This window comes from Sapajus apella, unplaced genomic scaffold, assembly GCF_009761245.1.
Source record: "Sapajus apella isolate SASKATOON/1434 unplaced genomic scaffold, GSC_monkey_1.0 scaffold2, whole genome shotgun sequence".
Classification (NCBI taxonomy): Eukaryota; Metazoa; Chordata; class Mammalia; order Primates; family Cebidae; genus Sapajus; species Sapajus apella.
The window spans coordinates 59,517,376-59,534,479 of NW_022436942.1; the positions used below are offsets into that span (position 1 = coordinate 59,517,376).

Here is a 17,104-nt window from a genome sequence, read left to right on the forward strand (position 1 = left end):
AATAATCATCACCTACATTTATTTTACTTACAGGCTAAGATCTATATCACATGTCATACATTCATAATTTAATTTAATCCCCTCAATGATTCTATGAGGTGAGAACTTCTGTCACTTTAAGAAGTTACATAAATCAGGTGTAGTGGCACATGCCTGTAGTCCCAGCTGTTCAAGAGTCTGAGGTGGGAGGATCATTTGAGCCTGGGAGGTCAAAGCTGCAGTGAGCCATGATTGCACCACTGCACTCCAGCCTGGGCAACAGAGCAAGGCCCAAGCTCATTGAAAAAAAAAAAAAGGAAAGAAAGAAAAAGAAATTATATAACTTGCCTATATTACATGGCTGGAAAGCAGCAGAGCTAAGATTTGACCCCCAAACCCAAGCTTTTGTATGTAGAACACTGTTTAAAGAAAAATATATACAGGATGTATCTAAGAGTGCTAATTTCACACAAAGTTTCAAACATTGTTATTTCAATAAGCTCATGTGTCACAATGTTCAATATGTAAAACTGTTTAAAGACACTTGTAGAAAAGATGTTTCTAAGAGTGCTACTTTTAAAATGTCCTTATCATATTTTTAAAATGTGCTTTTTCTTGAATGGAATTATTGACAGAATGATTGAATCCTTGATTTTATCTACCTATTCAATCTACAAAGATCGATAGAATCTCGTACTTTTGTTTCCTGAAATCAAATCGATTCAATATTTACGGGATTCCTACACTGCACAAGACTGTCCCACGTCATGGGATATGTAAATACCTAAGATACCTGCTCTGCTCCCAAAAAGCCACAGTCCAAAGAAGAGGGCATACATGTATGCTGCCAACTCTAGTACAAGCGATATGGTAATGGTGAGCTAAGTATAGCGGCACTACAGAGAGAGGGAAAGTAGTGAGTTATTGTGCCTGGAGAGATTAGGTTGTCTTCCCAGAAGGAGTTGTGTTTCAGTTGGCCACTGAAGGATAAATACATTTTCCACTTTTAAAGAGGCAGAGAATTCGAACAGAAAAGATAACTTGAGCAGAGGCATGAAAACAGCAGATGCTTTCAGGGAATATAGTCTAGCATGACTGTAGCATGGGATATGAGTTGGGGAGGGGAATCATATGCACACCAATCATATTTGGAACATTTTGAGAATATCTACAAATATATATAAAACCATTAATGAGGAACTGTGTTTATGTGTATCATCAACGAAAGAAGCTGTAACTTACATATAATTTATGCCCATAATGTATGCTTCTTTTTACCTATTTCACTAAAGCATTGATTGTGGTAGAGATGTTCTATACGGCAATTCTGCATAAAAAAGACAAGAACCAAGACAAGCAACTTGTTCCTGATTCAACATGCTCAGGGCTTTTCAGCACATGCCAACTCAAGTACTGCTGACAAGGCAGGGCCAGTTAAAGGCATTTACAATTGCAGGGATGTCTGGGAAGCAGGGTCTTCAGGGAACTGGATAGAAAAGGTGGTCAGTGTTCTAATGGTAGAATTGCTTCCTCTTATAGGTGCATGGTTGGCTATGTGAATGCCAGTTTGTCTGTATTTCGAATTTCTGACTTTGAGAACCGATCTGAGCCTGAGTCTGATGGCAGTGAGTTCTCGGGGACTCCTCTCAAGTACTGCAGGTGAGTGTAGCACCCAGCGTGGCTCCGCCTAAGCTGGGATGGCTCCACCGTGGGGAGGTTTTACACCACCAAAGGCCCCTTCTGGCTGAGTGTGTTTAAAGCAGTGATTGCCAATCTCAACAATGCATTAAAAGCACATGGGGAAGCACATTTTCAAGCCTTCTCTTGCCCAGGATGCAGCCCAAACCAATTAAAACAGAATGTTAGGGGGTGGAACTCAGAAACCAGGTGCAGTCAGAATTGAGAACTGCTGGCTTAAAGGGAAAAACTGAAAATATAGTAGCGGAGGTTATACCCCTGCTCCAGGGACTCAGGGACAGACATTCCCCAGGGGGTTTGAGTGACAGCTGTTGAGGGCACTTGTCTTTGTTCAGTTTCTCTCTCTTGCCCAGAGTATATCACACCACATTTCTAAATATTGAACAACTCAGATGCATGTGGAAAGAGGCCCAGTTCATTTCCGGTTCCACCATAGTAGCCTCCACAATATGTATTCATTCTCTCTTTCCCTCCCTCTAAGAGGAAATTAATTAAACTGTGCCTCTTGATGTGTATATATAGAAACATACATAAAGGAGAATTTGTTGAGCACCTACTCTGTGCCAGAAACTGTTACTTCATTTAATAGTCAAATTAGCCTTCTAAGCTAGGCAATATTATCTCATCTGATGGATGATAAAACCATTCACCAAAAGCTCAGTGAGATTACTTGTGCACAGCTCTTGAAGAGTCCAGATGGCACCTTTTCCTCCTAATACTTGGATGTTATAAGAATTTTGTGGGCTCAAACCTGTAATCCCAGCACTTGGGAAGGCCAAGGTGAGAGGATCACTTAAGTCCAGGCAGTCAAGGCTGCCATGACCTATGGTAGCACCACTGCATTCCAGTTTGGGCAATGGAGCAAGACCTTATCTCAAAAACAAAACAAAGAATTTTGGGGATTTCCCATGATGACATTCTACGTTCTCCCTGTTATCAAAGCCACAAGGGAAAACAGCCACAGAGTCCTAGATGCTTTGACATAGGGACTTGGTAATGATCCACTTCAATCCCTCATCTTACAGAAGGTGAGGCTGAGGACCAGAGATAGTCATTGATTTTTCTAAAGAGATACAACAAAGCTAGAGTAGAATTCAAGTCTCCAGGTTTTATCACAGTTCTTTCAGGTAGCTTCATTAGTGGGCGTGCCACATGATATGGATATAACTCTCTCCCACCTGCCACACAGCTTGGAAAGGACCCTGGACAGAGTCATCGTAGTGAGGCTCCAACATCACTCTTTCTGGCATTAATAAATAATGCTTATGGATGGGAATTTTCAGTTTTCTGTGAACCAAAACCAGATGATTCTTCTTTTGTAAATTAATCCTGTAACCACTTGCTATAAAATAATGTATCTTCTTTATCCCTTCTCTTTCCTTTGTGTATAATTGAGAAATGACACAGGTACAGAAACTGATGTTGAGACCTGTAGCAGCCTAGATTTACCCACTTAGTCCCAGTCTAAGAAACTAGATTCTAGAGAGCAGAAATTGGGTTGGGCTGCTAGAACAAGTGACATTCTACTTGCCATGTGGAGAAGAGAGACATGAACCACCCAGTGAGCCTGGGCAGGCGCAGTTCAAGAGGACAAGAGAGGGTGAGAGAAGCCAAGGGCTCCCCACTTCTATGCAGTGACAGCATACCCTCTACCCCTTTAAACACTCATGACAACTTCCCAGGTTTCATTGACTGTCACAACTCATCGGATAGCTTATTTCCTTTCCCACATGGAGTAACAAGTAAGATGGGAAGAAAGACTGGATGGAATATTATCTAATGCTGCTGGCTGTTGGGGTCTGGTGGAGAAGCAAACAGTTAAGCAACAATTGACACTTTCTTCAGCAGATTTTCCACTTGCTCGTACAGACCATGTCATACGTGAAATTATTTAGCAAGCATTGTTAGAGGCGTACAGGACCCCAAGTACAAACTACTTCAAAATAAAATGCCAACTATTATTTGGAGTTAAAAACTTTGTAATCATTTGAAAATAAGATAAAAATACAGTCTTTCTCCTCTTCTGTTTCTGGCTCGTAATTCTTCCTGCGTGTCCCACAAAGTAACATAAAAGTCTATTCCACAAATTATTAATGTGAATGGGGTTGTTGAAGCTGGCACCATTAAGTTAAATTATGATTGTTTCGTTTAGCATTTTTCTGAAACGTCCCCTAAAGAACACACTTTTAAATTTCTAATTAAAATCACATAAGATAATATTTTCAGGTTTTTTTTTTTTTTTCAGTCATATAGCAAGTGAGGCACCTGGATCAGCTCTCAGGCTGAAAACATCTAAACATGTAGATAAAATTTTAAAAATACCATTTCAAATGCATTGATGACCTGGGAAGAATATTTGATATCCTAAGGCAGAAAGGAGTGGTACACAGACCATTGCAGCCAACTTTCACTCAAAGGGAATTTGCTGAAATGAATGGACTTGAGCTTTCTTTTTCAAAGCTTTCCATGGTTAGGGATAGTGAAAGAAAATATAGAGGCCAGGTACAGTGGCTCATGCCTGTAATCCCAGCACATTGGGAGGCTGAGGTGAGCAGATAGCTTAAGGTCAGGAGTTCAAGACCAGCCTGGGCAACATGGTAAAACCCTGTCTCTACCAAAAATACAAGAAAATTAGCCGGGCATGGTTGTGTGCACTTGTAGTCCCAGCTACTTACTTGGGAGGTGGGAAGATCACTTGAGCCTGAGAGACAGAGATTTCAGTGTGCCAAGACTGCATCACCGCACTCTAGCCTGGGCGACAGACTGATACTCTTGTCTCAAAAAAACAAAAACAAAAACAAAAAAATTAAATAAAATATAGAAATGACAAGCTTAAAAGTATATACTTATATACTGTATTAAACAACCATAATATAGGCACACTAGAGTCTGTTTATTACACAGCAATAAAACTGCATGCAATAGTGTGAATGAATCTTAGTAACGTAATAGTGAAAAAAGCAAGCCCCAGCCAACTATATATAGTATCCTTTCTATAAAGTTCAAAAACAAACTAAACTAAATAGTACAATATTCAGACAAATGTATATACATATAAGTTAAAGATAAAAATGAAGTTCAGGGTAAGGGAAGCAATCGATGTAAGTTCCCAGTAATGTTTTAGTTCTCGGACTTCATGGTGGATTTATGAGAGCATGTTGTATTATTAAAGTATTACAGAGTCAAGTTCTTTGATTAGTGCCTGGCCTCCAAAAGGTAGTCAACTAACATTTGTGGAATTTTATGCTGACTCAAAAGTGATAGCTGGAAGACATTAGGAAGGACTCTTCTAGTAGCAAGTGGCAGAAATCCAGGGCAAACTGACTTAAACAACAAAAAAAAAAATGTATTGGTTCAGGTAACTGGGAGAGTCAAGTGGTGATATGAACCTCAGTCATGGCCAGATCCCAAGCCTCAAGCAGCATCAGCAGGACGCTGCCTCTCTGCTGGCTCTGCTTTGCTTTCTTGACTTCCTTCTCAAGCAGGTTCTCTCTTTCCATAAAAGGCCACCAGCAGTCCCAGGCTTTTGCCTCCTGTGGACTTAGTGATCATTCACTAAGTGATAGTTGTAGCAGACATCTTGGTGATGCCACTGATTGGGTCTGGGTTATCTTTTGAGCTGAGATAAGGTGAGGGGGAAGCCCTATCCAACCCACACAGATGAATCCCCAGAGGAGAAGAGATATTCTTTTATCAGAAGAAAAATGCTGGAAAAGCAAAACAACAGATATCTAGTATACAGAAACTGTTCAAACTTCTCTCCTATTGAATGAGGACTATATAATGAGAGTGGAAGAGATTTGAGAATCAGAAAAGTCAGAGTTTGAATGCAACATTCTCCTGTGTCTTTACAGATACCGGGACTACCGTGACCCGCCTCATTCACTGGTGCCCTATGGCTACACACTGCAGTTTTGGCATGTCCTAGCTGCTCGATTAGCTTTTATCATTGTCTTTGAGGTAAGTCTTCTCACCCAAATTCTTCATTTCCTTTGACATAATGAAGTCAATAGGAATAATGAATAAAAATAAGTGATAGGGATTTTGAAGGTGATTATCTATACTTCCAGAAGTAGTAGAGTCGTACTATATAACCTATTTTTGATCTTTTTATTTTCCTTAATTGAAGTATTTGATTTTTACAAGACATATTTGAAAGCTTATCACTGATTTTTAATGGAAAAATCCGAACTTGCTGGTTCTAAATGTAATTTTCTGGGGCCATAGTTCTTAAACTTTAGGAAAAATGCAGTTTTTCCATTCCCACTCCCAAATATTCTGACATATCATGTCTGTGATTTGCTTTTCATGAGTTCCCTGTATTGATTCTGATCTAGGCATTCTGGGACCATAGTTTGGAAACATTTGGAAAACATCAGCCCATTAAGACTCATTCTTTCTTTTTCCCCATTTATCCTTTCTTTTTATTTTAGATATAGTGGGTACATGTGCAGGTTTGTTACAAAGTTATATTGCATGATGCATGAAGTTTGGGGTGTGACTGAACCCACCACCCAGATAGAGAGCATAATATCCAATAGGTAGTTATTCAGCCCTTGTTCCCTTCCTCTTTCCTCTTTCTAGTAGTCCCTATTGTCTGTTGTTCTCATCTCTATGCCTATGTGTACCCAGTGTTTAGCTTCCACTTATAAATAAGAACATGCAATGTTTAGTTTTCAGTTTCTACATTCGTTCACTTAAGATAATGGCCTCCAACTACAACCATGTTGCTGCAAAGGACATGATTTCATTCTTTTTTATGGCCACATGGTACTCCATGGTGTATACATACCACATTTTCTTTATCCAGTCCACCGTTGATGGGCACCCAGGTTGATTCCATGTCTTTGCAATTGTGAATAGTGCTGTGATTGACACATGAGTACATGTGTGTTTTTGGTAGAATGCTTTAGTTTCCTTTGGGTCTATACCCAGAAATGGGATTGCTGGGTTGAATGGTAGTTACACCCTCAGTTCTTTGAGAAATCTCCAGACTGCTTTACATAGTAGCTGGACTAATTTCCATTCCCACCAACAGTGTGCAGGTGTCCCCTTTTCTCTGCAGCCTCGCCAGCATCTGGTATTTTTTGACTTTTTAATAAGACCCGTGCAGACTGGTATGAGATGGTATCTCATTGTGGTTTTGATTTGCATTTCTCCAATGTTAGAGATTCTGAGCATTTTTTCATATTTTTGTTGGCCGCTTGTATATCTTCTTTTGAGAAGTATCTGTTTGTCCGTTCCCCACTTTTTAATGGGGTCGTTTTCTACATGTTGATTTGTTTTAAGTTCTTACAGATTCTGGATATTAGACCTTTATTGGATGCATAGTCTGCAAATACTTTCTCCCATTCTGTAGGTTGTCTGTTTACTTCCTTGATAGTTTCTCTTGCTGTGTAGAAGCTCTTTAGTTTAATTAGATTCCACTTAGCAACTTTTGTTTTTGTTGCAATTGCTTTTATAGACTTCACAATAAGACTTCTTTGCCCAGGTCAATATTGAGATGGGTATTTGCTAGGTTTTCTTCTAGTATTTTTATAGTTTGAGAACTTACATTTAAGTCTTTAATTCATCTTGAGTTAAATTTTGTATATGATGGTAGAAGTCCAGTTTCATTCTTCTGCATATGAATAGCCAGTTATCTCAGCACCATTTATTGAACAAGGAATCCTTTCCCCATTGCTTGTTTTTGTCAAGTTTGAGATTCACTCTTAGTGTCTCCAGTTATTGCCATCATTACCACACATACAGAAATAAACTGATTCATATAGTTAATTTATGATTTTCAAATAGTTATCAGGATTTCCCAACATGATCGTAAGCATTTTCCAATGGGACTGGGTATTACAAGTGGTACATCTAGTTGTGTATCATCACAAAATTATTTATATTCAGGCATCCAAATAAGTATTTATTAGCTGAGACTTAAAATGGAATTATAAAGTAAAATCTTTCTAGCAATTGTTTATATTATATGTCAATAAGAATATATTACCTATTTTATTTTAGTGTTTAAGAAAATTTCCATACAAATAGTTTGCATTTCTATGACTCTAGCCATAAATAGAAATTTCATCTCTTGTCACATATATTAAAGCTGGATTAATAAAAGCCAAGGTTGCCTCTTGGCTTTGATCAAAAGTTTGCTAGACCTCTTCAAGACTATTCTATCATTGCTTTTTCCTTCACTCCAGGGAACCAAGAGAAGAAAATATTAAGCTGCTTTCCCCTGGAAATTAGTTTACCAATGGCTCAATCTTTCTTTAAAGAAGATACTTTTTAACCCACTATTGTCTTAAAATTTTTCAGACAAAACTTCTTGTTTGGGTTTTATTGTTTTTGTTTTTGTTTTTTATTTTTAAGCTCTGGGATATGTGTGCAGGATCTGCAGTCTTGTTACATAAGTAAACGTGTGCCTTGGTGGTCTGTTGCACAGATCAACCCATCACCCAGTTACTAAGCTCAGCATCCCTTAGCTATTCTTCCTGATGCTCTCCCTTCCCTTCCCCCACGCCCACCTTCGACAGGCCCTGGTGTATGTTATTTCCCACCATGTGCCCATGTATTCTCATCATTCAGCTCCCACTTATAAATGAGAACATGTGGTGTTTAGTTTTCTGTTCCTGTGATTGCTGAGGATAACAGCTTCCAGTTCCATCCATGTCTTTGCAAAGGACATATCTCATTCCTTTATATGGTTGCATAGTATTCCATGTTGCATATGTACCACATTTTCTTTATCCAGTCTATCATTGATGGGCATTTGGGTTGATTCCATGTCTTTGCTATTATGAATAGTGCTGCAGTGAACATATGCATGCATGTATGTTTACAATAGAATGATTTATATTCCTTTGGGTATATACCAAGTTATGGAATTGTTGGGTAAAATGGTATTTCTGCCTGTAGATCTTTGAGGAATTGCCACACTGTCTTCCACAATGGTTGAACTAATTTGTACTCCCACCAACAGTGTAAAAGTGTCCCTTTTTCTCTGAAACCTCGCCAGTATCTGTTGTTTAAATAATCAACATTCTGACTGGTGTGAGATGGTATCTCATTGTGATTTTGATTTATCTTTCTTTAATTATGAATGATATTGAACTTTTTTCATATGTTTGTTGGCCACAGGAATGTTTTCTTTTGAGGAGTGTCTGTTTATGTCCTTTGCCCACTTTTTAGTGGGGTTGCTTGGTTTTCTCTTCTAAATTTGTTTAAGTTCCTTGTAACTCTGAATATCAGACCTTTGTCAGATGGATAGATTGCAAAACATTATCCCATTCTATGGGTTGTCTGTTTGCTCTGTTGATAGTTTCTTTTGCTGTGCAGAAGCTCTTTAGTTTAATTAGATCCCATTTGTCAGTTTTTTCTTTTGTTGCAATTGCTTTTGTGTTTTTGTCATGAAATTTTTGCCCATGCCTACATCCTGAATGGCATTGCCTAGATTTTCTTCAAGGGTTTTTATAGTTTGGGGCTTTACTATAAGTCTTTAATTCATCTTGAGTTAATTTTTTAATAAAGTGTAAGAAGGGGTCCAGTTTCAATTTTCTGCATATGGTTAGTCAGTTCTCCTAGCACCATTTATTAAATAGGAAATCCTTTCCCTCATTGCTCACTTTTGTCAGGTTTGTCGAAGATCAGATGGTTGTAGATGTGTGTTCTTATTTCTGAGATCTCTATTCTGACCCATTGGTGTATGTGTCTGTTTTTGTCCTAGTACCATGTTGTTTTGGTTACTGTAGCCTTTTGGTATAATTTGAAGTTAGGTAGCGTGATGCCTCCAGCTTTGTTCTTTTTACTTTGGCTTGTCTTGGCTATTTGGACTCTCTTTTGGTTCCACATGAACTTTAAATAAAGTTTCTTCTAATTCTGTGAAGAATGTCAATGGTAGTTTAATGGGAGTAGCATTGAATCTATAAATTACTTTGGGCAGCGTGGCCATTTTCACAATATTGATTCTTCCTATCTATGAGCATGGAAGATTTTTCCATCTGCTTGTGTCCTCTCTGACTTCCTTGAGCAGTGGTTTGTAGCTTTTTTTTTTTTTTTAATAGTCATTTTTTTTTTTTTTTACTTTAAGTTCTGGGGTACATGTGCTGATCTTGCAGAATTGTTACATAGGTGCACACATGACATGGTGGTTTGCTGCCTCCATTCCCCCTGTCACCTACATTAGGTATTTCTCTAATGTTATCCCTCCCCAATCTCTTCACCCCCTTCTATCCCTCCCCTAGTTCCCCACCCGCCAACAGACTCCAGTGTGTGATGTTCCTCTCCCTGTGTCCATGTGTTCTCATTGTTCAACACCCACTTATGAATGAGAACATGTGGTGTTTGGGTTTCTATTCTTGTGTCAGTTTGCTGAGAATGATGGTTTCCAGATTCATCTATTTCCCTGCAAAGGACATTAACTCATCCTTTTTTATGGCTGTATAGTATTCTGTGGTGTATATGTGCCACATTTTCTTTATCCAGCCTATCTTTGATGGGCATTTGGGTTGGTTCCAAGTCTTTGCTATTGTAAACAGTGTCACAATGAACATACATGGGCATGTGTCTTTATGATAGATAGATTTATAATCCTTTGGGTTCTTGGAGAAATCATTCATTTTCTTGTTAGCTGTATTCCTAGGTATCTTATTCTTTTGTAGCAATTGTGAATGGGAGTTCATTCATGATTTGGCTCTCTGCTTGCCTGTTCTTAGTGGTTAGGAACGCTAACAATTTTTGCACATTGATTTTGTATCCTGAGACTTTGCTGAAATTGTTTATCAGCTTAAGACGCTTTTGAGCCAAGATGATGGGATTTTCTAGATATAGGATGATGTCATCTGCAAAGAAAGATAATTTGACTTCCTCTCTCCCTGTTTGAATTTTTTTATTTCTTTCTCTTGCCTGATTGCCCTGGCCAGAACTTCCAATACTACGTTGAATAGAAGTGGTGAGAGAGGGCATCCTTGTCTTGTGCCGGTTTTCAAGGGGAATGCTTACTGAGAGTTTTCAACATGAAGGGATGTTGAATTGTATCAAAGGCCTTTCAGCATCTATTGAGATAATTGTGGTTTTTGTCTTTAGTTATGTTTAGGTGATGAATTACATTTACTGATTTACATATGTTGAACCAACTTTGCATCCCAGGGGTGAAGCCAACTTGATCATGGCGAATAAGCTTTTTATAGGCTGCTGGATTTGGTTTGCCAGTATTGTATTGAGGATTTTTGCATCGATGTTCATCAGGGATAGTGACCTGAAGTCATTGTGTCTCTGCCAGGTTTTGGTATCCGGATGACACTAGCCTCATAAAATGAGTTATGGGGGAGTCTCTCCTTTTTAATTTTTTTGGAATAGTTTCAGTAGAAATGATATCAGTTCTTCTTTGTACCTCTGGTAGACTTTAGCTTTAATCTGTCAGACAAAACTTTTAAAAGGTTGCCTTATTTAGCTTTTCAAATAGAATTTTCCATTTTCTTTTAATATTTTATTATTAACTGTTTGAAAATATGAGAAATATACAGAAAAGCCTCTGACTTGGCAGAATTTTGTGCCATCCATGCATCACCAAATTTATCATTTTAAATAAAATGAAAAATACTTAGCAGTGTCATTTGACCATGATTTAGTCTTTATTTAATACTTCAAAATTGTAAGAGTCTTTAAATTGTCATCTAGTACTTTATTGGCCACCATTATATAGATGAACAGAAGTGACAGTAATTCCAGAATTCTAGCTATTAATATTCCAAGTAAAGAATCTGTGGCAGTTTACCACAAAGAAAAGGAAACTTCTTCCTGAAATGATCATTTCCCTAGGCCCACTGATAGTTCTTACAATCAAGATTTGTAAAGCATTTCACAGTCTACAAGGCATTTTTAAACATTTTCTTATAATTCTCACAATACTCATTTTCAAGATGAGTGGAGTGAGGCTCAGAGAAATTAAATAATTCATCCTTAGGTAGACAGACAACCCTTAAGCAGTCAAAGCTACCAGCTTCATACTTGGGTTTTCAGGTACCACAGTATACATTCTTCTGGCTCTCCTTTGAATTAATTATCTGACCATTCGTTTCCCACCTTCCTTCTGGACTTCTCTTTCTATATTCCCTAGGTGGTGCCATCAGACCAGTTCAGGCCTTACCTGTCCTATCATCTTGCATTACACATGTCTCCCCTGGCCTCCTTCCACTCTCCACATACCCCAGAGGCTCCACATCCTTCTTGAGCCAACTCCCCAACCTCATTCAGGATGCACAATAGACCTGACTCTGCATTCTCCTCTGTGTTTTTAGCACCTCGTGTTTTGTATAAAGCACCTCATTTCATATCTGATCCCAGACCTCCCAAAAGACCTAAGGGATCGAATGAGAAGAGAGAAGTACTTGATTCAGGAGATGATGTATGAAGCAGAACTGGAACGTCTTCAGAAGGAACGAAAGGAGAGGAAGAAGAATGGAAAAGCGCACCACAATGAGTGGCCATGATCATGTAGGTGAGAGGCATGCTCACCCTCTGCAGCCACTCCAAGGTTGGGAGGGTGCTTTAAACTCCCCAAAGCAGAGCTTACCATTGTTGCAGTAACAGGGATCAAAATTAAGTCCTTAGAAGCTTCCCAATCCAAAAGAGGTTTGATTTTACTTTAATAATTGCAAATTTTGCTTGATCTTCCCCTCCCACACACCTCTTGCAATACTTCTCTGTCTTCTTGCTGGACTCTGGCCTGTCACTCAAGGTCTTCATGTGTTGGCCTAGGTGTTCCCTGAAACAAAGCTTCCTCTCTCTTTTCCTCCAGCCGGGCTGTTTTCTTTAGTGTCTCCAGAGAAATATGCCCCTTCTTTCTGGGTGGGTGAGAGGCAGATATCAGCAAAGAATTGTTCCTGAAAGCCTCAGCGGCCAGAGACCAAGGTGTAACAGGGCTGTCCTGGGCTGCAAGACCAGTAACTTGATGAAGAATTTCTTCTGGCCCCACCACTACTGGCTGCTTTCTTCCCAAAAAGGCCATTTCCAATTTTTGCTTGAAAGCATAGTGTCCGCCTGTCTGTCTGTATTTCCCCAACAGTTGGCAGGATGTGATGTTGCTTCAGACTGCCTTTCCAACTTAGTCTGTTCACCCATAAAGCAGGCATAAAATTGTTTATACCATCCCTGACTCCATACGGAGTTACAAATTCTTTGAATGCCTTTGATGCATGGTAAATACAAACCACTGTACATCATGTTTTAAAGCAATCATGTATATATAGGATCTTGATGCCTTATTTTCTCTTTCCAGAAAATAGTCCCTTTCCAGGCCAAGGACCTGAATTATGTTTACTTCTCCTGGCTGTGCAAAAGCACACTCAAGTGAATGACTAAAAATGCAACCGCAGTGCATGTTGCAGATACTGGCAGCCGCAGGAGGGTCAGCATCTAGTAGAGGACTGATGTTGGAGTCACACTGCTGTGAAATCACGTTGCAGTCCAGCGCACAATTGCTATCTATCCATAGACCATTCTTGACCAAGCAAGCATGCACATTATGGGCAGTTACATTCTCACGTTTTTAAAATCAAGGGGAACTTGTATACTGGGCCTGTTTTTCAGCCTGTTTGCTACCTTTTTTGCATTCTATCTGTGTGAATTTTACAGACCTTGGGCTAAAAAGGGTATTCAGACACATGGACACACATTCCTAGAATGTCATCATATGGTCCTAATTCCATGTCACCAACAATACAGACAAGACCCTGTTTACAACTTTTTCTTTCCTTTTTTTTTTAATTTTAGACTTTCTGAGAAGATGATTATATATGACATATCTATAGCTATGTGTATGGCCATAGATGTATTTCTGTGTGTACATATGTATAGTCATGTATTCCTACATATGTACATACAAATACAGAGATATATAAAGTACATAGAAATTCCTTACTTGTAAATAGCCAAAAAGTACTGACATGAATGACGAGTTTTCACATATAAATAGTCAACATAAAGCCATGATTAATGCTTGTATAATGTGATGCAATAAAATTTAAAATAAATTTATGCACATGGAATATTTTCAGCTGGCTCTTCTGAAATTCTGTTGTATTTTCACCTCCTAGAATAAGAGGAATCATAGATCTTTAATGTGAGGGGAATATCTGAGGGACTTTGCAAGAAATCAGATGATTATTGGATAAATGCATGCAAAAACAAATAATATAGCCAGCAAAATATCAGCATATGTTTCTGATGAACTTTTTTCCCTAGTCTTAATAGTGGAGTATTTTAAATATAAGCCATAATGAATATGTCACAAATTGAGGATTTGATAATCTACCCAATTTTGTAAGTCCTCATAAGACTAGAATATTAGCAATATCCTACTTCAACACTGTAATCTTCATTAAAATCTCAGCTATCTGCAGTACACAATTGCAAATACATGGAACCAACCTAAGTGCCCATCAACTGAGTGGATAAAGAAAATGAAGTATATATTTACACCATGGAATACTACATAGCCATAAACAGGAACAAAATAATGTCTTTTGCAGCAACTTGGTTGGATCCAGAGGCCATTATTGTCAGTGAAGTAACTCAGGAATGGAAAACCAAATATCATATTTTCTCACTTATAAGTGGGAGCTAAGCTATGAGGATGTAAAGATGTAAAAATAATATAATGAACTTTGAAGACTCCAGGGGGAAGTATGGGAGGAGGGTGAGTGAAAAAAGACTGCATATTGGGCATAGTGTACACTGCTTAGGTAACAGGTGTACCAGAATCTTAGAAATCACCATTAAAGAACTTATCTATGTAACCAAAAACCACCTACGTCTACCTAAAAAACTATTAAGATAAAAAATAATTTAAAAAACCCAACAACCTCTGCTGTCTGGATTACTCAGATTAATGTAGTGATTCCAAGCAGTTATCCAAATAGTAAGTAGGCTGGGCATGGTGGCTCATGCCTGTAATACCAGCACTTTGAGAGGTCAAGGTGGGTGGATTATTTGATGTCAGGAGTTCGAGACCAGCCTGGCCAACGTGGTGAAATCCTGCCTCTACTAAAAATACAAAAATTAGCCAGACATGGTGGTATCCACTTGTAGTCCCAGCTACTTGGGAGGCTGAGGCAGGAGAATCGCTTGAACCTAGGAGTTGGAGGTTGCGGTAAGCCAAGATTGCGCCACTGTACTCCAGGATGGGCAACAGAGTGAGACTCTGTCTCAAAACAAAACAAGACAAAACAAAACAAATAGCAAACAGGGTTAACCTTTAAACTGGCAAAATAATATGTTGCCTGATTCTTTTAAGTGGAAACCTGTCTACAAATGCCATATACTTTCCAGATTTCTTATACAAAGGAAATTTTATCCTTCCTTTGATAATTCAGTGGCATCACTGTAAAACTCCAACTTTTCTGCAAATGTGTCTCTCCAAGTCTTGTCCTCCGGGCTCCCCTAAAACCTCCCATTGCACAATCTGCCCCACTCACTCAGACTCTTTCCCCTGTGCAGTATTCCTCACCTAGGACATGCATATCCATCTTACAGCTTCAGATAGCTTGTAAGTGCCTGTATTAGTCTGTTCTCATGCTGCTAATAAAGACATACCTGAGACTGGGTAATTTATAAAGGAAAGAGGTTTAATCGACTCACAGGTCCATATGGGTGGGAAGGCTTCACAATCATGGCAGAAGGCGAATGAGGAGCAAAATCATGTCTTACATGGCGGCAGGCAAGAGAGCTTGTGCAGGGGCACTCCCGTTTATAAAACCATTAGATCTCATGAGACTTACTACCACAAGAACAATACGGGGGAAACTGCCCCCATGATTCAATTATCTCCACCTGACCTTGCCTTTGACATGTGGGGCTTATCACAATTCAAGGTGAGATTTGGGTGGGGACACAGCCAAACCATATCAATGACAGAGGGCAAGAAACCCACCTTCCCATTCCCCATTGCTCAACAGAGTGTGACGCTTCTATGCAAGTTTTCAGTGCTGCTTAAATAAATCTAAAAGGGAGACTATAGCATGCAGTCAATTTAAACTCATTTTCCTGTAACTATATATTTCAACGTGAAAGAACTAAGGGTAGGTCCTCAATTTCATATAATCCTCTACTCTAGAGAAGGAGTTAAAGCCACTCAGATCACATGTGTTATGTAAGTGCCAGCTATTGTTTCCCAACACAGACATTGAGTAGCTTCCCAGGTTGCCCATTGACTGTCGGGATTTAGACACCAATTTTATAATATTTTCAACAAAAAAAAAAGAAGACTTGCTTAACAACCCTATTAGTGATTAAAACCACAGGAGTAGTTTTAAATACTTAAGTGTTCAATTTAGATTCCATTAATCTCCTGGCAGGGAGGAGTAAATAGTAAAGCTGTTACCAGTGGGTCTCAGCTTGCATAAACATTAGCCCCTCCCAAGGAGGCAATTTTGAACCTTCATTAATTCAGACCTCACCAATTAGGAAGTTGTGATTATTTGGATAGGCTGAGGTCCATTACACAAAACAAGTTCTATGAGCAAAATAAAGGAAATTGTCCAATCTTTCTTTTTTTTCTTTGAGACGGAGTTTTGCACTTGTTGCCCAGGCTAGAGTGCAGTGGCGTGATCTCAGCTCACTGCAACCTCCACCTGGCAGGTTCAAGCAATTCTTCTGCCTCAGCCTCCCAAATAGCTGGGAGTACAGGTGCCCGCCACCATGCCTGGCTAGGTTTTTTGTAATTTTAGTAGAGACGAGGTTTCACCATGCTGGCCAGGCTGCTCTCGAACTCCTGACCTCAGGACAAAACAAAACAAATTTTTGTCCTCAGCCTCCTAAAGTGCTGGGATTACAGGTGTGAGCCACCATGCCCGGCACCAATCATTTAAAAATATTTATCACCATTTTATTTACACAAACTTCAAAAACTTGTACTGAGGGATGTATTCCTAGATATTAAAAGCATAAAAGTGTTTGCCTTGGGGTGAGAGTGAGAAGGGATAAACAGGCATCCAAGGTGCTGGCAATGTACTATTTCTTGACTTGAGTAGTAGTTCTACAAATCATTTTTAAAATAATTTATATAACATTTATTTGCTAATTATAAACCCAATTTTTATTTTTTCCTACTAATTTTCACATAGTCCAGTATTTCTCAAACTGTAGCATACATCAGAATCACCTGGCCTTACCATCGCCTCCATTTCTGATTCAGTAGGTCTATGGTGGACCAGGAAATTTCAGTTTTGAGCAAGTACCTAGATGGTGTTGATTCTGTCAGGTGGGGGCCACATATGGCAAACTACTGATCGAATCAATATCTTATGGCCATAATTTGAATCACTTTAATATCCTGTACAATTCCGGCTGAGCTCAATTAATTTTATCTGATTGTATAATATTTTAGTGAATGACCACCCTGGTGGAAAGGCAGGTTATCAGTTAACCATATGATTCA

General features: G+C 38.9%; 1 protein-coding gene across 8 annotated transcripts in view; it reads left to right on the forward strand.

The window, feature by feature from the left end:
* The window catches only part of ANO4 (anoctamin 4), a 398,033-nt gene extending 384,311 nt beyond the window's left edge, over positions 1-13,722 (forward strand). For 3 of the 8 annotated variants that reach the window (XM_032298973.1, XM_032298986.1, XM_032299000.1), the window contains 4 exons: positions 1,519-1,638; positions 5,532-5,637; positions 11,967-12,162; positions 12,947-13,715. In XM_032298973.1, the coding sequence (XP_032154864.1) occupies positions 1,519-1,638; positions 5,532-5,637; positions 11,967-12,158 (418 nt within the window). In that variant the 3' untranslated portion in view covers positions 12,159-12,162; positions 12,947-13,715. Of the gene's footprint in view, positions 1-1,518; positions 1,639-5,531; positions 5,638-11,966; positions 12,167-12,946 lie in introns of all 8 variants that reach the window. The other 5 variants (XM_032298992.1, XM_032299008.1, XM_032299011.1 and 2 more) reach the window with 2 other exon arrangements.
* The last annotated feature ends 3,382 nt before the right edge of the window (positions 13,723-17,104 follow it).